Below are 26,495 nucleotides of genomic sequence, written 5' to 3'. Positions count from 1 at the left end.
ATTTAGGTAAGTGTTTTTCATTTCTATTAAGTTAGTCATGTTTTTTTTTGTCTTTTAAAAGCTTCTTTTTGTTTAGCCTGCTGGTGACAAGTGATATTCTGCCAATGCAACCAGTGCAGGCTGACCATGGTCTACACTGCTCACTATTCAGTCAGTAAATTTTTAGTGAACAACCATTAGAATAATAAATGGTACTGCCCAAAGTGAGTGATGAACCAGTTCATTTTAGAAATTAAGCAGGGTAAAGGTTAAAAAAATTTCACTCTTGAGAATTTTTAAGTACAGAAAAGATATTACGCTCCCTTCATCGACCTTAATGTATCATTTCAGAAACATTTCTAAAAGATTCAGAAGGCAGCAGTACTCTCTTTTTCTTTTCCTTCTTTTCTTTCCAACCACGTTGAATGAGATTGACACTAGCTGACACCTATTCGGGGTAAAATACTGCCTTGAACATGAGATTCAAACTCAGTACCTTGGCAACCAAGATAATCGCTGACAAAGCACCATCGTGGGGAGCATCCATATGTTCTCAAATTTCCTTGTATTTCTATGGAAGTCTTTAGATTTATTACCACAAGTAAGACTAACAAGAAATTTCTCAACATAAGATTATAGAATTATGGCCCCCACCCCACACACACAAAATGTTATGTCGCGTTGGCGTACGCGCGGCTATGTAGCACATTTTGTTGTGTAGTCCTGGAGCTTGCGCCAACGTGAGGCGACAAAACATTTTTGTCAACACGCCATTTCATTTTTGCCAACACGCCAAAGGGGATTCATTGCAAAACAACAAAACAGTACATTTTGTCTTGATGTGCGCTCCAACTCGATTTTTTGTTGTTGATAGCTCTCACCAGCGCAAAATAAAATGTTTTATTCTGTCGCATTTTATGTTTCGTTACGTTGCACTGTTAGTTTCATTTTGCCATGTTGGCGTTCGCACAAAAACGACACAACACTTTCATCAAAATTTCGTTAGGGTTATTATATGTATTGTAACTCATTGGTTAGCTTTCTTCAGTAGAGGGATCATGCGTTTCTTGTTCATGTTCGTCGTTCACAGTACCATCCTTATAACTTGTGCTGCACGTTTTTGGCGAGTCTTTTGAGTAGGTAAGTTTTTGTTCCTATTCATGTTTGCTGAGATGTTAAATTCTTCAGCGTGGGCCAGCTGGAAGTAACTGATAGGGCTTCTGATTGGTTGAACATTTGTAGGGAATACGAAAGTGTATATTTGCCATGTAAAACTGGTCTCCTGTCGGTATAATATCTGTTGAGTATCTTTGAAAACCACCTTATTTCATAAATTTAAATTATAATCCACGGTACGGGCAGCTTTTCCATGAAAAATATTTTAAAAAAAAAACACTGTCAGACTTTGGGTAACCGAGTTCAAACAGAAAATTGTGCACAAGTGACGGTCAACAGGTATATGTCATTTTTAGTTCTTTGATGGGCCTTGGATAGTTCTTTCATCATAGATAGGAGGGAACGGCTCATAATAATACATCAATGTGAGCCTATTGAAATTCTGTAAGTTTTCTCTGCCCTGTATTGTATATTCATCTATATATCCGGTTGGTAGCCTATTTGTGGTCTCTTTCATGTTCTCCTTATGGTATTCCCTTGATAGTCTTTATTTATGCAAATATCCTCCGAGGTATAATTATTAACAAAAAGATTACAGTGCCTTCGTTAACGTATATTTCATCGTTTGGATACCTAAAACTATTCTAGATTTGTCACCGTAATTGGGGTCTGCATACCATTCATCAATTAATTATGTCACTAGTTGATTCCCTAAATGGAAATTGTATAAATGGATACTTAAAGACAATATCTATTTTAAGGGGTATTTGTCTAAGAATGAATATGATATTAATTAAGTTATGTGATAGTGTAAATTTGTATTTGGCTGTTGTTGTTGCTCAGAAGGCCACATTTAAAATTAAGATGTATTATTTGTACTTTGTACTGATCTATATCTTCATGTGCTACCGTCTATAAATAAAGTTGTTGTTGTTGTTACTACTACTACTACTGCTACTACTACTGCTAACTGCTAACTGCTAACTACTAACTACTACTACTACTACTACTACTATTATTATTATTATAATTATTATTATAACAGGAAACAATTCTGTATAAAAAGCGAAATTTCGAACCCACGGCGGTGAAGAGCAACTGAAGCGACCTAACATCGACCTTATAGACTCGGCCATGGAGGCCACCATACTGCAAATGTATCACATATGATACGCATATAAATTAATAAAACACGCATGTCTTTCCGTAAAGCCATAGGGATTTCTGACTATTAACTCTTATATTTCTCATTTCTTTGCTATTCATTTTCTTCAGTCAGCACTTTCAGGTATTATTAAAACGCTTGCTATTAAACTATCCTTCTTTCTCATATTTTATATTCTTCTTTAAATAGACAGTGATTTCATGGTTTTGTGGTTCAATGTTTTCAAAATCACTGGAAATTGTGTATGCTATCATTATTCATTTCGAATTTCATCTTATATAGAAACAGGTACTGATTTGGACTTTTTATTAGCTATATGAAGACAAAGCTGGCTGGAAAGGCGACCAAACCCTGCCATCCTCAAACTCTGGAAATGATCAAAACTATCTTCAGCGATTCGATTTTTTCCCCATTTTTTTCTGTTACATAATTGTTTTTTTTTTTTTAAATATGATGCAATACAAAATATGATCACAAAGAGTATATTCTTCCACCGTTAACGTAAATGATAGTTGCCTTTTTCTAAGAGGAACGTTCATGACATATTATTGAAAATATGTCAACACTTTCACTGATATCAATAGAAAATCAGAAATGAAACATAGCATGTTCCAAAAATTGATTTTTTTTATTAATTCTACATCTGTGCTAAGAGAACTTTATTGATTTATTATTCAATTATTGTCTTATTTGTAATTTTAATACTTACAGCAGTAGAAATTTTCAATGCGTAAACTTGTAATGTGCGTTCTTTATCTGAAAACTACTGAAAAAGTCATTTGAAGTATCTGACGTTTCGGCACAAATCATTTTTTAAAAATATATTGATGTTATTTTAGAATTAATTCAATTAGGACATGTCTGCTTTCATTTATGCTGTGATACACGCGCATATTGCAAAAATGTCAAAACTTGCTTAATTATAATTATATTTTGCGAACCATTTGTTTATATATATATATATATATATATATATATTTTGTTTTTTGCTATATTTGACTGTACCACTAACCAACTTGCAAAGTGTGCTGTTATATTTGTAGCTGTGCATTTCTGGAACTGGTACTTTTTTCTTGCAATATCTTGTGGGGAATGACAACATTTTCTTCTTTCGGTCCAAGGCGAGATTGTGGTGCAGCGTTCACCGTATGCTTCTTCCGTGTAGTACTGTGTCGTACGCTGTCGAAAAGAGTAAGAACAAGTACGTCTACTTGAGGTTTTCCAGAGCGAAGCTTGCTTGCTTTATAGGTTGCGGTGATCTGGGTTCCATAAGGTCATAAGCCCGTGCTGCTTATCAAGATAGGGGAACAAGTCTATAGTTTGCGGCTGTGGGTGGGGTGGAGGGATGAGTGGGTGACTTTTTTTAAGGCGAATCCACACAGAAAGGTCATCTATCGCCGAAAAGAACGTAAATTGTAAAGCATTTCTAAAAATGTATATACATATAAAGAGTTAAATTATCAGTGGCAAAAATAATGTTGCAAAATATATGAATACAATATATGATGTTCAGATTTTGTGATAAATGCCTATCTGCTTAAGAAAAGGTGGAAATATTGCCGATTGAAACTTTCAAACAACTCTTCAAAGATTGAACATCATAGTATATACTACGTTGTGGAGCGAGTCCACACAGTCGATTAAAACATGTTTAATAGTAGCGGTGTTTGATACGGTGCACATTCAGGTTGATCTTCTTGAAGATAAGAATGAGTCAAACGGGTATGAGCTATACGACAACGAGACGAGAAAGAACCACTTCTTCCCTGCGGACAGATCAGTTCTCTTAGTGTCATTTACCTAAAACAGGTTTATGTCATGAAGTTTATCGAACGAAGCATTGTTTATTTGGTTTAAAATCAGTCATTAGATTGTGATAATGAAAGTGATTTCTTTGCTGCAGTATCAGCATCCTCGTTTCCATTAATACCAACATGGCTTGGAATATTTCCAACAAAATATGATAGACTTTTTGAACGATAGTGCATGATCCCTGAGAAGAATATTTTGAATGAAAGGATTTTCCATATTTCGGTTACAAATTGCTTGCAAAATAGAAAGTGAGTCGGAAAAGATAACAAACTATTTAGGACTAAATCAATAGCTTTTTGCCTCAGCTGAAAATATTGTTGCGTTATTTGACAAACGTAATTTTGATCGAGACAGGTGGCCGACAGCAGCACAGCCAACCTTTTAATCATCTTTCGAACCGTTTGTGTAAATTGGGAAATAATCCTTGTAAGTTAGCTTGATTTCATTATATTTGGATTTGAATATTTCAGGGTTAGTCACAGACTTTTTAAAGGTACTTTTCATGTCGAAAAGAATTGTAGGGGAAGTAAGAGTCCATGGTGGTGTATCTGGAATTGAATTTTCTTTTATATCAACGAATTCAGTCATTGTCATTCATAGAAGATATTATGTGAAATCTAAACGGTTTGATTTGTTTTGGTATTTATAGTATTTGAACCCGCCCGCTTAGCTCAATCGGGAGAGCGTAGATCTATGGATCACGGGGTCGTGAGTTCGATCTCTGGACGGGGCGTGTGTTCTCCGTGACGATTTGGTATAATCACTCGTTCTCCACCTCTGATTCATGTGGAGAAAAGGTTTGTACTGGTACAGAATCCAGGAACACTTGTTAGGTTAACTGCCCGCCGTTACATATCTGAAATACTGTTAAAAACGGCGTTAAAAACCAAAACAAATTTTCTCATATGAATCGAAGCACTTGGGTTTAACTTGATTTATGAGCAGGATTAGGTTTGTTTGCAACCAGCCTCAAAGCATATTGCAATGACAGTTTTTCTCGGCGGCATAAAGAGAGGGCTCGTTTGCTTTGACAGATTAGCTTTCGGCAGGCGATGTTCTAAATGCACCAAGAGCAATACGAAGACCTTGATGATGGATGGTATTTAACATCTGTAAAGAAGATTTTCTTGCTCACAACCGTAAACTAGCTTGGCTCTTATCAAAGCTCTATCATTAGCCGTTCTTGTAAACAGGAACATCCAGTTATTAAGTCAAGGGTTGACTGTCGACGAATAATTGCTGAGACAGGAGCAACAAGTTCCTCAGCGACAGGTTTTGACATATGGGAATTGTGTCTGGTTATGCTGCCTTGCATGAATAACGTTCCTGAATAGTTTGACAACACCATGTTTTGTAAATGTAATATCTTTTCATGGCAGGGCTGAGTGAGGTCTTTGACATTTGTCTGGTTCTTGAATATAATAGAGTTATTATAATAGTAGCTTGATCTGGAATGCTGTATTCGGCTCAAGTGGATTTTGCGCGCAAGCGCCAATTGTGATCCGACCTGGGAAAATCCACAAAAGCCGAATACAATACAAAATCCAAGATCTAGCTACAGTTTGCCTCCCAACGTAGTGCGCACCTTTGTTTTCGCATCATGAACTGACGAAGTTTAGAATCGATCTGAGGATTTTTTTTTGTCTTGAGCTAGACATTTTTGTCTACTACTGATGTAATTGTGTAGGCGTTGTTTCTATTGCTTTGCAATATTACTGCTAAAAATATCTGGAAAAGTTGATATCCTTTATGTCGGCTGTCTTCCACAGGTTTATTTTGCGACGTGGGTTGGGCTTTTGTGGGATGTGTCAAGTTACTTGTGGAAACAGTATTGTACTGGTACAGAATTGGTTCGTAGTATGTACAGCGTGTCTTGAATCGCGGTGTATTCAGGAGCAGGCATTAACATGATTTTATACGGTGTAGTGTGACTGACCCATTAGAAATAATCCAAATATCTTGAGAGTCCGTTTTTTATCTCATACAAAGTATGTTAATATAAAATAAGGTTGTTCAAGTACTAAGACTGTTTTACCTGTTAACATAATAGAACAGTTGTATTCCTTATGGGTCAGTCAAACTACACCGTATAGCGTTAACGGACGTCCAACGTATAACAAAATTTCTCGGTGCGTCAGTCGTATGGTTTTGACCGTTCGACATTGCGTTGTCCGTTGATTTCGAGCACGTGGTATCGTTTTCTATGTGGCATTGTACAGCTGGTCGACGTCTTTCGGTCCGATGCACGAGACTAATACCGGATTGCCGATTACGTGTGTCAACGTGACGATACTGACAATAATTGCAACGTCGAAGAACAGTTTGTCGTTTCTCATGCGTTGCGTTTCGTTAACGCGTACAACCGTGATAATATTGGTGATTCCGTTTTTGAACGTATGTTCGTCCTGATATGTACGTTGATCTTGCGGCATGTGCGTTTTTACGGCGTCCCATACACGTATCGCGAGAGCACGAGCAGCTGCGGGGGATGCCTTTCGTCACCGTATAACTTTCACGCCGCAATTGTCTTACGTTGTGGTCCGTTAACGCTTATAGGTGTAGTGAGGTGCAAATGAAGTGTCCATGATATACACCCAATGATTCATCCATATATTGCAATTACTTCATGCTTGCAAGTTAAGTTTAAATACTTGATATTCACTTATCATTAATTGAATCCGACCAAATATGATGGTTTCCTTCGTGATACATGAAGCGTGACCATTGTCATCTGTGTACATATAGTCATGATAATGATTCACCAAATTCCAGTGGCATTTTAGAAAATTAATGGACTTGCGACCACATTTAGTCGCCAAATTCCAAGTTATAAATTGTAAAATGATATCTAACGGGAAGACAAACGACTTAAGACATTACAGCGGAGTCAAGTATACAGATGAAGATATAACTGATGGAACATCATAATGATAATTATTTCTGATACAAACTCGTTGTGCTCATAGGTCACCAAATACAAGACGGAAAAACAGTTTGAAATGGGTCATCTTTGGTAAAAAAATATGTCACTAGGTGAAGTCACGGACACATAGAGTTCCATGATACAGTTAACGTTTGTCATGCCATATATACAAGGTCAAACAGTCTGGGTCAGGCGAGCGGCCCAGAACCACCATGACCTTCTTGTTCCGTCTTTATAAAAATATGTTTTTACGTGAACATACAACAGCAATGAATAACGTGCATTTGGTATTTGCTTATTGCTTTATATAAAATCCTCATATAAATGAATAGATTTTATAACCTATAAAGTATCCTTACCTGTGTTTTTTATGTAGAATTGATAGAATGTGCCAGTTGTGTCATAATGAGGAAGTTGATAATGAACACCATTTATTCTTTATTTATTTTTGATCTTTATTCCAAACGCAGTTTTGCGGAAAAAACTTTCTATTAGTAATCTGTATTGTTTTCGATTACTTATGCTCTGTTAATAAAAAACAGAAACATATTACATGATGCGTTTAGGACAGATTCATTTCATCCACGTAGCAAATTAAGTTTCTTTTTTTGTCATGTAAGTATTTTTTAAAGACTTTAAAAAGAATTCTAGATTTTGCTAAAATGAGTATTTTCTTAAGACTAAGTTCGTTACAGGAAAAGACAGTTTTGACAAAATATTCTTAAATCACGCATTGGTTAAATAGGTGTTTCTGTACGGTCATCAAAAATTCAATGAACTTGATATTAAGGTTATTTATGGTAATATCAAAACTCCACGATATGTGTGGTGGTTACAGAGTGGACGACATGGGAAAACACGATGACATGACGGTGTTATATCTCAGATGAATAAACTGCTAATAACTTACAAACAAAAAGAAACAGCTAAAAACAAAGGCTTTATCCATAAGATTCTGAGAAAGAAATAAACAACGGAAAAATACTTAAAAACCTCCAGAAAACCAGACTTAAATTTCTATAATCTATGCAAATAAAATGATTTCGAATATGTGCGATTAACACATGGTCACCATCGTGCCTTCGCGTAATCACCATCGTTTGTTTGTTTGGGGTTTAACGCCGTTTTCAACAGTATTTCAGACATGTAACGGCGGGCAGTTAACCTAACCAGTGTTCCTGGATTCTGTACCAGTACAAACCTGTTCTCCGAAAGTTAATCCAACTTGAATGAATTCGAGGTGGAGACTATGATCAGACACAATGCGTTTAGCAAATAGTCGTGGAGAACACTTCGCCGCGGTCAACCATCGGACCTCGCGATCCACATCGCTTACCTACGCTAGCGCGGCTTTTCACCATGTGCCGTCGTTTTCACCATTGTGCCATCGGTTATCACCATCGTCCATCGCGTTATCACCATCGTACCATCGCGGTTTCTTCATCGTACCATCGTACATCGCGGTTTAGGATCCAATAAAACGTCATGATTGTCCAAACTGAACACCGTAGTTTTGTGCATTTTGCAATAACCTAACAAACCTAAAATAGGTAACATTCTTTCGAAATTTTTCTCTTATGACTATATAAAACCTATTTCTAAGGCGTGGAAATCGTGGAACTGTGGACAGTTCATTTCCCTATTAATACACAGCAAACAAAGGATCTGTATCAGATGACGTCAAATATTTTTCCGCAAGGGCAATGTCCGCAAAAATGTTAATATTCTCAAATATCTGTCTTCATTTTAATCTGTGTGCCTTGTAATGTCTCTATCTAAATATGGAAAATCGTCCTTAAGGGTAACCAATAAACATAGATATATACAATATATTTGATTCAGATATTTATGAATGCCGAATTGACATCAGACTTGCTTAATTTATTTCGTTCTTTGTAAATTATTGGTCTGGATGCAGTTTTGAAGTATATAAATAATCGGGCCTTAACTTAAGTTTATCCGCCAAGTTGGAGAAACGTTTATCCGCCCGGAAGGTCTCCCAAGTGGGATAAAAGCGCATAAACTTAAGATCAGAAAGACAGTAACATAATATTCTATTCATCCTGCAGTCAATATAAAGTGTCAATAACAAAAGTTTTTTTTTCAATACAAAAGTAATCCTTTCAGTTTTTAATACATTAAATTTTGTAAATTCCTACAACATTCCTTGATTCAATATCACATGAATTCCTTACAATAAAATCGGGCCAAAGTTTCTAAGTAAATAAATACTAGTAATTAAGCTAGACACAATGCTGCAAGACTTGCCACTCCCACAAGTCCTCCCTTACCCAGATTTTCTAACAGGTGTCTCCTAGTTCAAACAATAGAACTTTCCGGATAGCCAGATAACCTTTTTCTGTCACTGTCTCCGTTAGAGGGATGGCAACTATAAAACATCAGATCATAAAATAAGTCATCTCGATAAGTCAAATGAGTAAGGCAAGATGCTCCCTAGCGTGGAGGCAGTCAATGAAATGAAATGCATTGAATAATACAAAGCATTTTTTTTACTGAACCCTTGTTTTTGATCTTTACAGATAATTCTCAACATTTTATCCAAAACAATGAACCGCTGAGGATATGTCAGTAATTTTAAATGTCAGCTTTGTGTCTGTCAGACTGTACGTCTGTCTGTCTCTCTTTCGCATACTTTCAGTATACCATGTACAGCTTTGAAATAATATTCCAGAAACATATCTCCAGACATTCACAGTTGACATAATCATTGAAAAACCCTGATAATTCTGCTAATGTTGAAATGTATCGTGCTAATGGCACCCGTCAAACATTTGGCCTTCCGCGAAGATTTTATTAAATTCAAAGACACGCAATACAAATCACGAACTCTGCCGTTTGCTGATGTTGCTATAACACGTGGCCAAATTCATTTGTTTATGTTACTTTTTTATGCATATTACTGTTTACAAGTACAATGATAACAACAAATACAAAACAATATGATTAAAAAATAACAAATTTGCGTAATATAAAATTTTAAATCATTACACACTTGGAATAATGCTAGCTGAATATTATTCTTTTTTATATTCCATATAAAATGGACAATGTTTACGTAGCTGACTGCCACTCATTTCAGAGTATAATTCCTTACCGAATTTTGAAGACTTATTCTAAAACTGACATGAAAGAAAGAGAAAAGTGGGGGTCATAAATCATCGAAGAGTTATTTTTTGTAGCATTTGGTTATTGAAAAGTAACAGCAAAACCACAGTGATGTAACCTGGTAATCCTACTCGTGCTAAAATTGAGTTCTACTTCACCAAATACAAACACATTTTCTCTCATTATTTTTTTTTTTAAAACCAAAATGCCAAAAAAAAAATCCATACTGAAATATAAACAAAAGCTAGCCTTAGTTTAGACATCTGTGACAACTTAAGAGAAAAATTATTGCCTAATAACCTGTTAGTCATTACTCGACTAGACAAGATGGCTCCCGTGCTAGCTTCTTTAAGGTTTTGGAGTATACCATCAAAACACATGAATATTTGATAAAGGACAAAACACATGAATATTTGATAAAGGAACAACTTTTTTTTACCAACAACCTATCTGACCATTACTTGTTTTGCCGCACTTTTCCGTACTGTGGGTAAAAGTTGTCCCCATTTAAAATGAATGCCATTTGCAAAGAAATAAAAGTAATAAATTGCTGAAAACTACACTACATTCCGCCTAGTTATTTGAAATTTCAGCATTTGGACATTATTGCATATGCACCAAAACAAAGATATGTAACAGTTTTTTGAAAACTGCAAGTGTTTAAATGCATCGAAATGTCCGAAAGAGTGGCCCCTTTATGCAGTTCTTTTCCGGAAATCGATGTATCTAGGCCTAATTCAGCTTAGAGAACTGAAAAAAGTAATCGGTTGACAGGTAGTTCTGTTATGCAGAATAGTTAGGGTAGTGGTTTGTGTGAAAGTCACTGCGTGTTGGACACCTGCTTTTTCCCTATCGTAATATTGTTGAAAATTAACCCATATTGTCACGGACCTAGGTTTTATTATTAGTTATATATGGACTACAGAGTCTTATAAATGGCAGACATTGCTTATTATTAGTTATATATGGATTACAGAGTCTTATAAATGGCAGATATTGCTTATTAATTTTAACAAAACATATAAATACACGAATACTATGTGCATTATTTCTTTGAAGTATATTTTTAGGTGATTTATACTGAATCTAAGGAATAGCTTATATTATACTATCAAACACTGAGAATAGTCGAGCACACTGTCCACTGACGGCTCTTATTTTATTCGAATTTTCACTGTGTCAGATATTATATCATATATCAAATTCTTGTAAGTGAAAATTGTTCAAATTTTTCTCTGCTGCTAAATATAGCTTAAAAGGACTAACCCACACAATGTACATCTTAAACATCTATAAAAAAAGTGAGTACTCTGAAAGTGACTATTGACTTAAAATTTTTGCAAGATTTTCATAATTATATACATGTATAACCAAAAATATTGTGCAGAATGTAGTACTTAACCATAGCAATGCTTTTGAAATTAAATGCAGAAAATTTACACTCTTCATGCATTTTTACCAATTTCTAACTTCCATTTTTACCCACTTTATCCTAATTCAGTGTAATAGAGATATCCTTTGTCAAACTTGAACATGTTAAAAAATTTAACTTTTAAGGATCCCATTGCTAAATATAGCTTTAAGGTTTTCATTGCTAAGCAGTTTTGTGTTTGTCCTTGATGTTAACCTTTTGTGAAGTGCAGCTTGAGAAAAAAAATGGTTTATTCTGGGAAATACTTTGTGGAAATTGACATGATAAAGTCTGCAGAATTGATTAATGAAGCATGAGTGTATGTCAAGTGCTTTCTAAATATAAGGATAACTTCAAGAGCCTAATGTTGTTGTAACTTTTCAAGCTGTTTCCAAATAGAAAGCATTAAAGGGGCACATCACCAGATGTACATCACAATATATTTTTTTATGACAGATTTCAATGTTGATAAAATTGCTATTTTATACTGAGTTTGTGTTTATTATTACATTTTTTTGTATAAATTTGTAAGCTGAAATGTTGTTTTTTTATTTATATACGTAAAATGTAAACTGCAATTTGCTGGAACAATAAATAAACAAATACATTTATTGGTTATTGAGTAACCATTATAATTAAACATTATTTACAGTCATGGCGAAATCCCATCGGACCTGTTGGAGAAAAAAATGGCTATGTCTGACATGGTGGGTCGTGGCCTCTGAACGTATGTCCAATACAGTAACGGAGGGGGTCGGTGTCTACTACTGCCAAAGTGTTTTTTTACAACACAGTTTTCTTTTGCACCTGTTCATGTTTTATTACTTCCGGCAAAACATCATAACAATACATGTTTTCAGTCAGACGAGTTTCCATTTGGTCAGGCAGTTTATCCTTGGTCGTCTGCTGTTGAATGTCAGACAAGTTGAAACTCTTTTGCTATGACTGTAAAAAAACTATGTATCATCAGTTTTGTTAAATGTCAGGTAAAATTTTTGTTATGTTACAGGTTATGGAAACAAAGAACATGTTGTATCTGGTATCTGAGTATGCTCCAAATGGAGAAATATTTGGTAAGTTGATCCAAATTTATGCTTATACTTGAGGGTTGGTGGTGTACAATTTTGGACTAGGGTACCTGACTACAAATTAAGTACCAGCTGGCATAGACATTTTTTTAGCTTACATGTATAATTACGCAAGGAAATTGAATAGAAAATGTCAACAACATTTCTACATTATTAACATTTAATTACACACTTCAAAACTTTTAACTAGATGTTGATTGATTTCAGACGACCTATAATATCCTCAACTTAAAAAAAAGAATAATTTGCATACTACATATAAAAGACACTTGTGCATGTATTTTAATAGTATTTTTGTATTTTTCAAAACATGATAAATCGAAAGACTGAGTGTAGGGCACTGTATCAGTAGGGTAATCCATAAAAAATCTTAATACAATATTGGGTTTAATATAAATTAATCAATATTCGATATAGCTTTTGATATAATTTTATTTAAAGTGTTTTTCTTTTTCATATGCTATTAAAGACAGCATGTATTATCTCAACCAGTAATTATTCCTGTGATCTAAGTATTTCTTTACAAAATTGAAAAAAAAATTATAACACCAGAATTTAAATTGTGCAGACAGCATGTTAGCATCCCTTTCAAATCACACACTTTATTAAAAAGACACTTGTACAATTTAAAAGTGATCACTTATTGTTTTGTAGACAATTTATTGAAACTGAAAACAAAAAATGTTTGTGTAACTGGTATTTTTAAATATGTAAATTACGTCACACATGCTGATGAGACAAAAAATTACTGGCATGATGTTTTTATTTTCTTGGAAATTTGTAAATAAAAATAAATAACCGATGACAAATTTGTTTCAAGAAATTACATGTACGTGCTTAATTAATTTACATGTTGTCCAGGTACCCATGATTGTGGACCTGACAGCGATGTCGAAGTTAGTATTTGTGACACTGATCTTTTTAAGTAACATTTTGCCTACATAACATTTTGCCTTCAGTCACACAGAACTCTGCGTCTCATCTAATTTGATGACAGTAGAGCCTGGCAGGGTATTTAACCCTTCCGTGCAGTCTGATCATGATCTGCACTGTTGGCCATTCAGTCAGTATCTTTTTGGTATGCACCTCTTTTAACAGTTAATGGTACTGTCCAAATTGCGAGATGGACAAGACTTAGTTCATTATAGAAATTAAGCATGGTTTTGAAGTCCTGGTATAACCCTAATATGTATTAAAGTTTGTCTGTTGATTAATTGTGCATTTATATTTTGGGGGGAAAAATTCAGTGAAACTTATGCTAGTCGTTAGAAAAAATTACACTTGATGAACCTGATTTCAGTTCCAGTGGAATTAAAAGTAATTTAAGACAATCTCAGTTCCGCTGGCAGAAATCCATTCTACCATGCATCAGATGAATGTCATCATGTTTCACAAATAACAATAAAGCACGGAGTTATTGTTACTATATTCGGTTAAAGAAGCATCTAGTTATTTAATTGCATTCATATATGTCATGGTGTAATAAGACACGGAAACCTGGGGAAAAAAATGTTGCCGGGTTTTACCGTTCATGTCAGTGTTAGATAATCGGTGACTGGATGGAAATATAATTTTGTAACTGGTTCTGACAATCAATAGAGCTATGTTAGGATTTGACGTCACATGTGGCATTTGCCTTTGTGAAAGTGATCACTGTTAATTGTGTGGTAAGAAAATGCTTTCAGGCTCACAAGCTTGTAGAGGCTGCTTACGTACTCCAGTATTGATGAAGCTGGGCAGTGTGGGGGGAAAATTAGTCATTTGTGCATGCTGTCACAACATTGATTTAAGAAAGAAACGTTTAGCATTTAAATGTATGTAATTGCATCATAAAAAATGAATAAATGCCAGCACGTAATGGTGAAATTTATGCATGCTTCATTATACAGAATCTTCATTTTATTGCTTTCATATTGATAATAATTAAATGTCATAACGTCACTTATTGGGGTTAATATCACCAGTATGAATTATTTTATGGCCGTTGTTTGCACATTTTGATACACGTTAATACAAATGATTGTAAATTTTCAGTTTTACAATCGGTCCTTGTCACAACGACTTTGATATAATCACGAAATTTCTTTGTTTGCTGTTGAGATAGTGTACAGTCTTTTTATAGTCGAGCGACTGTGTGTATATGTGAGATTGACGTCATAACGCGTTTGATGAATTGCCCATCATAGCGTGATCGTTGTAAACTGTCATATTTTCAAAAGATTCTTCCTTGATTTAATCAGTCCTCATATTGACTGGTTTATTTTAATAGCTTCGTTATTGCATGTTGAATATTTGCAAATGGGGTCTGAGCTTTTTATAGAAATTGTGGAAAGAAAGGCGTTCTTGCAAAATTACAGTCTGGCATTCCGCAAGGAAATGGTTTTGACACATTTAACTGTAGAACTGATGAGAATGGCCATTTTTATCTAAATTTGTCTGCTGGCATTTTAGAATTGTTAGAAAATTAATGGTTTCTGAAAATTAATGAAGTTTTGATTGCATACAATATGAACATTTTCAGTGCTATTCTAATACCTGATTTGAAATATAGGGCAATTTAGTTTCTGGACTAAAAAAGAATGATCGATGGCCCTCCACTTAATCCATGAGTGTAAAAACTATCATTTGAAAAAAAAATAAAGTTCACTTGGAGAAAAACTTTAAAAGGACAATAACTTAGAAATGGTTAACTTAACTTAAGGTTTTTCAAAGTTGAAAACCTGGTTATTATATCTGCATTGTCAGCAGGTGTGCAGATGGATAGATGGATGGTGTCAAGATTTTGGTTTCCACTGATTAACTTCAGTTTTGGCTGAGATATTAAAAATGAAACTTAGCATATAGGTAACTTGTAGTGAAACGAAACAAGTTAGGGATAACATATTTGGTCCGTGAAGTCAAGATCAAGTTTACTTTTACTAAAAAAACAAAAAACAATTCCTGCTCAATAAATTTTTTAGTTTGGAGATTGATTTACAGAAATTGAACTTGGCCTATAGGTATAGAAGAACCAATTTTGGGATTGTGTTATAGTATCAGTGGGGTCCAGTTCAAGGTCACCCCAACTGTTGTGAAAATTTTGACACGTAGTGGGATAATCTGCAGCAGTTAAATATTTTAAGCTGGAAATAATTTGCAGTCGTAGGTGAAGTTAATGTACAAGCCATGCATGTATGCCTTTTAGACGTAGGTTATTTTTCAAGGATGTTCGAACAGCTGTTTTATATTGAACTTAAAGGTTCAAAATGTCTTTGTTTATGTGGCTGACACAATTTTTTGTTATAAACATAAAATGTATTAATGTCTTAATTGTTTTATACATTTTTTTTCTCTGATACTTGTCAAAAGTTTGTGTACTGTTTAACATAGTAGAAAGTTTTTTTTTTAACCCATTGCTTTTGATTACCTCCCTTTATCGAACTTTTGTACTTGAAGAACTTATGACAGCTTAAAATTTATTACAAGAAGCTTCGCTTCACCTTCAGTGTGAAAATGATTTTTTTTTGTTTGTGTAAGCTATTATTTTTCCCTGCTACCATAATTCATTCTATTTTGATTTTTTTTTGTTTGTGTAAACTATTATTTTTCACTGCTACCATAATTCATTCTATTTTGAAACTTATTTATCAATAATCCCACAAACATTTACAATGAATTATGGCCCTTTTTTTTTTGGTTCCAGAAATCTGTTGAAAATAGGTCCTAATTAATGCCCATGTCAAATACAGTCACTTTAACCATATTTTGGCTCAGATGCAGTAAATTTACATTTTTTTCCGTAAAATACTAATTTTATCAATCTTTTAGAAATCAGGCTGATAAAATATTTAATATAAAGAGACGCTTTCTCTTGCTAAAGCATTTCCCGGAGACACTTCCAATTACCGAGCCTGTTGAAGGAAGCGTAAGCTAGAATTAGTATCAGTTAAAGTCAATCCTCACGGTTTTTGTGATGAAATATTAAGGCTTATAGTTTAACTTGTTTGTATTCTGTTTCCATAGTAACAAAATCATGATTTTAGGATAGAATGACATAAGTTTCGTCTGTAAAAAGAGACTTCTTGACACAATTGCTTTTTTTTTTTTGTTGTGGGCTTGTTATTTTGATAGTCTAATTAATTCTATGTGCGGAGGGAATATTGATCCTTGTGCTCGGCTTGGAAATGATAGAATAATTATCTGCCATTAATGCGCTATTAGAAAATAATGTTATCTTTTTTTGTCTTAAAAAAAAGATAACTTCCTACTTTTTTATTGTTCCATTGCCTCCTAAAGAGGAATTCTTTTTTGCCTGTCAGTCATGTAGTCCAGTGTATTTCACCCGTCTCATTTTTGTTTTTCTGAACTTAAAAGGGACACATTGTAATTTTATGATACAAATAGAAATCGAAAATTTTTATATTATTATTGTTCATAGTTAAAGTGTAAAAGTTAAGTGTAGCTTTATTCTGTTAATGCCACATAAATTTTGTTACTTTTAATTGCATGAGTGACACAGTAGTTTGCTTTATTTGAGCCGCACCATGAGAAAACCAACATAATGCATTTGCGACCAGCATGGATCCATTATTGCAATTAGAGAAACCGTTAGCAAACAGCATGGATCCTGACCAGACTCCACGAATGCGCAGGCTCGTCTGGATCCATGCTGGTTGCAAATGCAATATACTGGTTTTCGCATGGCACAGCTCAATTTTGTTTTTAAGTGCGTTGTACTTTAAAAGTTCGATTTAAAACTAGAGGCATGTTGTGAACTGCCAGGTATGTGTTTTTTTCATTCAGTACATTATTTTGTTTTCAGTCTTCATATGTAAAAGTGTCAAACAAAGATTGCCTCTTTTGTATAATATGTTAAGGAGAAATATGTTTTTTTTGTTGCAGATTACATAGCGCAACATGGTCGCATGACAGAGCCTGAAGCTCGGAAAAAATTCTGGCAGATCATAAACGCAGTTGATTATTGCCATAAAAACAGGGTCGTCCATCGTGATCTCAAGGTAAGTTAATATATTAAATAAGGAAGCATGCATTTGCAGGGCGCGTCAAGTATTTTGAAAGCAAGTCCCCTTGCAGGAGGAGCTGCCAAGAATTCTCTCCCTTCCCGCTGCCTGCAGTAGGACAAAGCAAGATATTTTTCTGCAGCATCTATTTTAAAGTGCTTTGTTACATACTCGAATCTTGTCGTTTACATAGCTTAAGTGATCATAATGAGGTACCTTAACAAAACAAGATGGATTTAAGAGTCAGCTTCTATTTTTGATAGTTAAAATATATGACTTCTGCTTTGATTTAATGTATTTTCAAAATTCTGTTCTGCAGACAGGACAATTATTATAGCAAGCTTCACTCACCTTGAGCAAATTTTTACTCATATTTAAAGTGTATAAGTGGATTTGTGGAACACTGATTTGTTAACCAGTCGCGAAACTCGACAAACTAGGGTCCAGGGTTGCAGAAAATGCAGTTAGACATCAGTCTCTCAATGCAACACTACCCATTGTTCAGAGTCTTAAAGAATCCTGTCAGATGCTATAGTGTTAAGACTGGTCCCCAAATTCAGGTTATTATTTATCTATGGAAAGGTTTAAAAAAAAATCAAATTGGGTCAAATTTCCTGACACAAATCTCTTTTACAATTTTTACAACTAGATTTTTTATTCAGGTTTGATTATACCAGGGTATGTTATCTTCAAGTGTTTATTTAGGAGATTAACAAGAAATAAAATGTAATATCTCATTGTTTATGATACAGCAAAATAGCCAAAATTCGATGGGAGCAATGTTCTGCAGAGATAATTTGAGTCGCTGTAAAATTGTTGATATTGATTCAGAGTGACGTAGCATTTAACCATTAGAACCAATCACCACTGATCAGCTGATTATATTGGCCTGCATCAGTCTTCAGGTTTTTTATCGGAGGGAATATTACGGCTGTAGATTGAGACTAAAGCTAGTGAAGTGCGTCACTGACTACGTCAATTTCAGAATTACATCGGTGTAATATTGATACTTATGGGGAAGAATGTCTTTGGATCTTTGATGTTTTTTTTATTACATCAGCTCGGTGCTGGCTTTCCTACGTGTTTACCCAGTTCATTTTCTTCTCGATGAAAATATATTTGCTTAGTATGAACAGCATTATTTTTTAAAAGTTTTATTTTCGTAAAAAGAAATTATGTCCAAGATACTGATGTTGATTATAAAAATATAGTTACAAAATACTTATTCACACTCATAACACTGAAAGCTGTCATTACAAATGTCTTATAATACTATAATGAAACGTTTCTTCTTAAAATAGATGTTATTTAATTGAAACCGTATGGCAGAGTCCTTAATATTCATTGTTGCTTTTGCCACTTATAATTGGGTTAAGAATTTTCATGAATTCTGTTTTTGGAGCAAAAAGATTTAATGTTCTTAATTTAGATTGTATGATTCACGCTGGAATTCTGCAGTTAATATTAATTGTTTAGTTTCTTCACAGTAAGTTTAGGAAATCTGCAAGAATTCAATGATCTGAATTCAAAACTTAAAATGGATTGACATTTAGAGATTGCAGAATCCTAGGAAAATAGTTTTTTTATCCCAGGAAGCTGGTTTTTTTTATGTTTTCAAGCTGTGCATATCTTTGAAACGTGATAGAGTACAAGTAATGCATGCAGGCTGGCTTTGTCCTCGAGGTCTTGTTTTGACATAGTGTGTTTAAACGCATGTCAGGTCAAAGCTGTGACATAAGTCATTATAGTATGGTATATTAACTATGGTATATTGTAAAATTAGGTATTTTCACAAAGCTAAAAGCTATATATCTAAAGTGGGTGTTGGAATATTTGCGATATATCATATGAAACATACAGGATTATAAATAAGAAATATTAGCACATCCACTAGCATTTATTTTTGAATATTCAGACAACTTCACAATATAATGAAAATAAATCGGAAGATAACATTTCTGATTTTACCATATCTGATTACATTTAAAGTCAATGCTTGAAAAAAGAAAAGAAAACATCCTTTTTTAATATTCAATGAATTGACTGTATACATGGTGAATAGACTTAAAGAATATAATAATTTGGTCCACTTTTTCATCGTAATAGGTTTTTATTGAGTATTAATGAAAAAGTTATTCACCGCTTTTCTTCTTAAGTATAGACTTTATCGCGGAAAAAATGGCACATAGTGAAATTCAGTCATTGCAAAATGGGCTATTGATTTCCCTTTAAATGATATGACCATCTCGTGCTGAGATTGTGACAATAGTAAGGTAGCATTTTGAAATGTCATTTTAATCATAGCTATTAAAGCTTAAGGAATCAATACGTTCTAAGGCTCGTTTTGCGTCATTTTCGCAAGAAGTAGGGTAACCTCCCGACTGGTATTGTTATATCAAAGGTAAATGGTCGATAACTAAATTTATAAATAGCTGATTTTATTTAATTAAAGTAACCGATAAATGTTGGGACATACACACTTCAAAGCTATTTATTGAAATAGATGCAGCTTATATTCGATAGACGTATAAAGATGAATTTATTTGTTCAGGGTATTTTAAGGTTTCTGATTAGAATGACTCAAATTATTTGAATGTGTGTCATTGACCACAGGTAAATTTATATGTGACGTAAATTGTTTGACTATTGTAAATCAGGAATTACAGTTGGATTCAGTCCAAATTTAGTCAAAAGGTAGAGGAGGGGGTGGATAACATTTTTTTTTTTTTTTTGTCATCAGTGCAGATACACTTAAAAATTATCAGTGTTGAAAAATATTAAATGTGAAAGAATGACATTGTTTGAAGTGACAAGTCATTTAAATTTATCCGCTAGACAAAAGAACCTTTTCATACCACAGGTTGTGCCGACAAAAGTTTTACTAGCATACTTGTTAGGTGGACAGTAAGCTATGTGACCTAGAAACCAAACCACATAATTATTTGAGCTGCACCATTAGAAAACCAACATAGTGTGTTTGCGACCAGCATGGATCCAGACCAGCCTGCACATCTGCGCAGCCTGGTCAGGGTCCATGCTGTTCGCTTTCAAAGCCTATTGCAATTAGAGAAACGGTTAGCGAAAAGCATGGATCCTGACCAGACTGCGCGAAAGCGCAGGCTGGTCTGGATCCATGCTGTTCGCAAAGCCGCTATGTTGGTTTTCTTATGGCGTGGCTCATTTTTTATTCAGTTTACATTCCTACCTAAGAGTTCAAAACAATAACAGCCATTTTGTCTGTTTTTGACTTCGAAAAAACCTTGTACAGTGATAATTAGGTTATTTTAGATAATTAATTGTATGAATTAATCATCGCCACAGTGTTACAGGTGTGTGAAGAGTACGTATGAAATATTACATCCGAAAACCAACATCACTATACCACTAATTAGTAATTTTCTTTCTTAATGTTATTACATTGTTGTTTTTGTTTTTTTGTGTTGCTTTTTTTTCAGTGTCATATAGTACCTGGTTATAAAGTTGACAGCTGCCTCGCCCAACATTTTGGTGGCGGATAAGGCTGAAAATGACATGTTGCTCAGATATTTTAGATTATGAATTACTAATTTTTCTTTGAAATCGTGTTGGTTGCAACACTTTTTCTGAAATAACAAATATGAAAAATAAAGAACAAAACTCGTATTTTGACTTCTTCTTCGAAATCATGTTGCATACAACACCTTCTTGAAATAGCAAATCTAAAAATTGAAAACTATACTGATAAGATACTAAGAATGAAGGGACAAATTAAATACTAAGAATGAAAGGGGATCCAGTCCAGGGAAAGGGAAAAAAATACTAGGTAAAGAGTGAGGTTTCTGTCCATCTTTTTATACATTCATATGTTGTTAGGACATAAATCACTGTTTAAATGTTGGTTTGACCTTTTTGAATAAGGAAGCAAATTTGAGTTCATAATTTTTTCTTTCGTGTCCACTGTCATGCATTCTTTGAGATGAAAAGGTCATTTAAGGTTGTTAAGTGGAGAGTGGGTTATTTGAATAAAAGCAAAAACAAAATATAGTGGTAAATTCAAGTGGAATTTATTCCTGACTTTGCCAGATAATCAATTGTTTCTTATCTGTTAACCTGCTGCACTTGATTCATTATCTAGAAAGGCAGGAAGTGACACATTTTTTTTTTTTTTTCAACATTTTTGAAGAGTGCTCCATGCTGCATGGCAATCATGATTCTGCAGAATTGACAATCACTTAATCTATTAATTATTGATCATGTAGCTATTTTCATACCATAAAGCTCAATGCATTATATTCAAGAAATTAACTTGAAAAAAAACGAACACATTTTTGAATCATGCCCCCTTGAAAAACGAGGGGGTGTATTGATTATTTCGCTATTGCTTTTTCAGTAGAACATCAATATTCTGGAGAATGCTTATTCTCACATTTGTCAAACTTACGTTGATTGCCTGCAGTAAGCATATAAACAACCCTTAGACCACGATAATTCGTAAATAGCCAATCACAAAGCAGACTTGTACCCGTCTATATTTCATATACAACAGTAGCGTTGTATATATATCGGGGGAAACTTGGGCAAAAAACGCGTGAATTTCGTGTCAGTTTACCACCTACCAATGCAGGCTAGCTAACGCCGGAGTTAAATGACCTTGCAATATTCTCACCAGTTATCAATGGGATAAAAAAAAAGATTGACTTGGAGGTAAATTCAGTTGACAACGTCTAAATATTAATATCGTAAAAATGACCCCATGTTATCGGATATCAATAAAAGGGTTCACATGACTGAAATACAAGACTGAATAACTATACATATAAAAATCAATTGAATTACAAGAAACTCCATATTTGTAGTGTAGAACCAACTGGGTTATTACGTAATTTACACATTCACTGAAACGTTTCCAACAGTTATATTTTTTATGTTCCCTTGTTATAAAATAGGCATGTCAGCACGATCCTTACATTTGCAAACAACAAGATCCAGTTGTTCGAAACTTTTAACAAGCGATTGAGCTAACGGTCGATTAACTTTATTAGTATATTTCGACAGTTTAGAAAACATAGAAAAATAAATGTACTTGTACTTGTTAAGGATTATAAACAATAAATCATCATTACATACAGTAAAATTAAAAGATTATACTAGTGTTTCCCAGCCACCAAGACAAGTTTCTTGAAAAGAATTTTAACAGGCGGTTAGTTTAACAGCTTAATGCAGGGGTCGTGGGTTCGAGCCCCATTGGGGTCACGACCATGACTTCTCACATGACACTTGTACTGGTTTTCCCAGGAAGCGGACTCGGGAGTGGTTCCAATACGCTTGAAGCTTTCATCACAATCGAGGTAAAACAAATTAATATAAACTAAACTAAGCTAAACTAACAGCCTGTTAAAGTTTCGAACAACTGGGCCATGTTAGAAAGTGGAGCTACATCATTCTTACAAGAAAGGCACAATACAGTAAAACGTGTTTGTAGTCCTATGAGCTTCTACGCACTACTAATTAACACCGACACAGGTTCCTGTTTTTATAAGATGTATATTACCAGTAAGCACTAGTCCATACTTAAAATACCAGATTACTTAAACAACAGTATTTTTTTATCCAACATGTTTACCTCCGATTTGCTATTAGCCTTTTTTGTAGTTTCGGAACATGGCTATCTTCTTAAATCAACGTATCTGTCATCGTCTTTCGCCAACTTGCAAACTCCTCACAAAAACGAATTGTTCAGCAGTTCAATTTTGAGTATTTTTAAGAAATCCATATTTAACTGTTTTGCATTTGCGATTGCAAATGACTCATAAGTATTAATGAACGTCAAATATTAATAAAACCGGTATTTGAGTAAAACTGAATTTATACAAAATAACCTGCATTCTTTCATATGCCCTACTGACAATAAGCGCTAACGGTACAAAAATAATATCACTCTTATAAAAACACGTTAATCCTAATTTCTATAGAACGCGTGGGACAATTTTCAATAATTGCAGTTTTTATGTCACGTGGTCTAAGTCGGATAGACAACTCGTGCCGTTGTCTATCCTATACTTATTGTTTTGGTGGTTGGTTACTATTAAAGGTTAAAAGGTCGCATTGACCTCGAGACTGAAAATGGTTTCCACTCAATAGCTAGTGAATGATTTAGTCAACAGTAGTCAAACTTTACAGATTGATTGCTTGTGATCAGTGGACCACCCTAATTGTTTAAGATAATAGAAGGTCAAAGGTCAAGGTCATGGTGACGTTGAGATGCTCAATATATAGAGAAGGCCTTGGCCTACAGTCACCAGAACTTCATAGGATGATTGATAGGCCAAGTGTCAAGGTCACAGTGACCAAGACAGAAAACAAGAATTTTAATACTTGATAATTCAACAAGGCTTCGGGCTGTCAAACTTCATAAGTCAGTAGATGACTCTTGTTGTTTTTGAACTCATTGGTCAAAGGTCATGGCATAAATTACAATTACATATCTACCTCGGACAGGTCATCATGGATGAAATATGCCTTTTTCAGAGAGTTCTTGTTAGCGTTTCAGTTTTTTGATATGAACATGAAGCCGTCACACTTAGTCAGCTCATTGCTGGAAATGTAGGTTAAGTTTAAGTTTTGAGTCATTTTTAATTTCTTGATTTAAGTATTGGCACTTTTAAAAAATTGCAGCTTACATGCTCCACTTATTGTATATTTCTGGGCATATATGATGTTCATTGATACTACATCAATAATAAATATTGTTCTTTTCAGTGTTCATTATAAGTTGCGCGTATTGGCAAATATGAAACAATACAACTGCAAATTATGTTTCGATTTTCAGTTCACTTAACTTTACCTGTCATAAATCAGGGTTTAACCGGCAAACTGTTGTAACTGGCAACATACGACTGTTTTCCATTTAACCCTTTGCATGACGTATAGCAGCAAAACTTGATCTATATTAAACCTTGGCTGATCTGTTCTAAATCTATGTACGTCTATTTCAGGCAGAGAATCTTCTCCTGGATGCCAACATGAACATCAAAATAGCAGGTAGTGCTTTACAATTTCTCTTCCTACATTTTATTACTTTTATATTACTGCCAATTTACCTCATCCCGGTACCTTGTTACATTACCGTTACTGTCTTACTGTTGAGTGAGAACGTCATAGGGTTGATTTGAGATCGTGGGTTGTTTGTTACCATAGGTTAGTGACCTGAAAATAGATTAACTTTGATGTTTTTTGAGGCTCTGTGAGTTTTCCAAACCCTAAGTATGTATTACAGTTTTGCAATTCATTGCATTTCGCACATCAGACTAAGTCAGCAGTGGTGTATTTCTAGGAACGTTGAGTATAGAAATACTAGCATTGTAGAAAGAAACCAGTTCAAATAAAATTGCTGTGAAATAATCCTTTAGCAAGACAATAATTATTATGTCATTAATTTTGGTTTTTTGGTTGCGTCATTCCATGTAAATATTTAAAATTCCTTTACTTTATCTTTACAACTTTAAAAATCCATGAATTCAAACCTCATCAAAATTTCCTTTTTTGATAAAACCACAAAATTTCATGCCCACAATATCAAATGTTTACACTGAATGCAAACAGTCATCTCAAAAGCATTTTCTCATCTATTGTATAAAAAATACTAGTACGTTTATTGTTTGAAAATAAATTAAAATTCTAAATTTTACGAGGTTTATCGAAGTATAAAGATGATATGTATTTGATCATGTGTTTTAACCCTTAATTATCATGCTGGACACGACAGATTCTGCCATTGCAACCAGTGTAGATCATGATCACCCTGCACATTTGTGCAGTCTGATCATGATCTGCACTGTTTGCCATTCAGTCAGCATATTTATGGTAATCACCCCTTTTAACAGTTAATGGTACTGTCCAGATTGAAAGATGGACAAGTTCATTATAGAAATTTAGCAGGGTAACGGTTAAACAGTGACATTATCATGATTCAAATTTCAACAGTACAGAACCACACTTGAACCTGAAGCAATATGAATGTATTCATTTAATTATAAATACTAAAAAAGGAAGAGGAAAACTTTACATTTAATAGATAGCATAAAAACATAATGATTTAACCACCATTATCAAAATTAATATAGTTTTTTTTCCCATAATTGTGATGTTATGACGACTGTGCGACTTTCACATTCTATAATAGGTTTATGGGTAAAATTTGATTAAACTAATAAAACTTAAAAGTTTTACATGTAATATCAAAATATTTTTACGCTTTATTTCATGGCGGCACCATACATATGGTTTTATACTGCATTTATTGAACTTAACTTGGGTTAAAGAGATTTTACTGTAGTGCACATCAGTCAGTCGTAATTACTAAATCAAATAAAAGGAAATTCTATCAGGCATTAGTTAAACTAACTTGGAATTTTCTCTGTTGAATGACTTTTGTCGCTGTTGTTTTTCTCTGTGTTAAGTTAATTAATTACATAATTATGGCCCCCTTCCAAGAAGGGGTGGGTGTATATTTCTTTGCACGTGTTGGTCGCATCAGTCCGTCTGTTTATAGGGTGAATGGTTTCCACACAATCATTGACTTGAAAACTACTTTACCCAGAACATTCAAACTTTATAAGATTATTGAGCTTATAAAAGTCTAGGTCACCGGTGCCTGGACATTAAAAACAGTTTCTGCTCCATAACTTGAGAACCACTTGATCTGGTATCTTCAAACTTGATAGCATGAATAGGCTTATGAGTTAGATGGGATTAATAGGTCAAAGGTCAATGTCATTTGGGACTGAAAATGGGACTATCCATAATTGGGGACATAAGTGTTTCACAACCATTTCTTGATTTCTTGTAATTATTTTGTTTGCCAAAGAAAACAGTATGTACTTTGATATAATGTTTG

At 34.1% G+C, this 26,495-nt stretch overlaps 1 protein-coding gene across 1 annotated transcript in view; it reads left to right on the top strand.

The window, feature by feature from the left end:
* Positions 1-12,496: 12,496 nt before the first annotated feature.
* The window catches only part of LOC123560906 (serine/threonine-protein kinase SIK2-like), a 33,832-nt gene continuing 19,833 nt past the window's right edge, over positions 12,497-26,495 (top strand). Inside the window, exons 1-3 of the mRNA XM_053552426.1 lie at positions 12,497-12,605; positions 17,502-17,617; positions 24,595-24,640. Of these exons, the coding sequence (XP_053408401.1) occupies positions 12,512-12,605; positions 17,502-17,617; positions 24,595-24,640 (256 nt within the window). The 5' untranslated portion in view covers positions 12,497-12,511. The remainder of the gene's footprint in view (positions 12,606-17,501; positions 17,618-24,594; positions 24,641-26,495) is intronic.

The sequence above is a fragment of the Mercenaria mercenaria genome, chromosome 10 (assembly GCF_021730395.1).
Source record: "Mercenaria mercenaria strain notata chromosome 10, MADL_Memer_1, whole genome shotgun sequence".
NCBI lineage: Eukaryota > Metazoa > Mollusca > Bivalvia > Venerida > Veneridae > Mercenaria > Mercenaria mercenaria.
The sequence above is the reverse complement of the archived record's forward strand: the minus strand, read 5'-3'. Positions and strand labels throughout refer to the sequence as shown.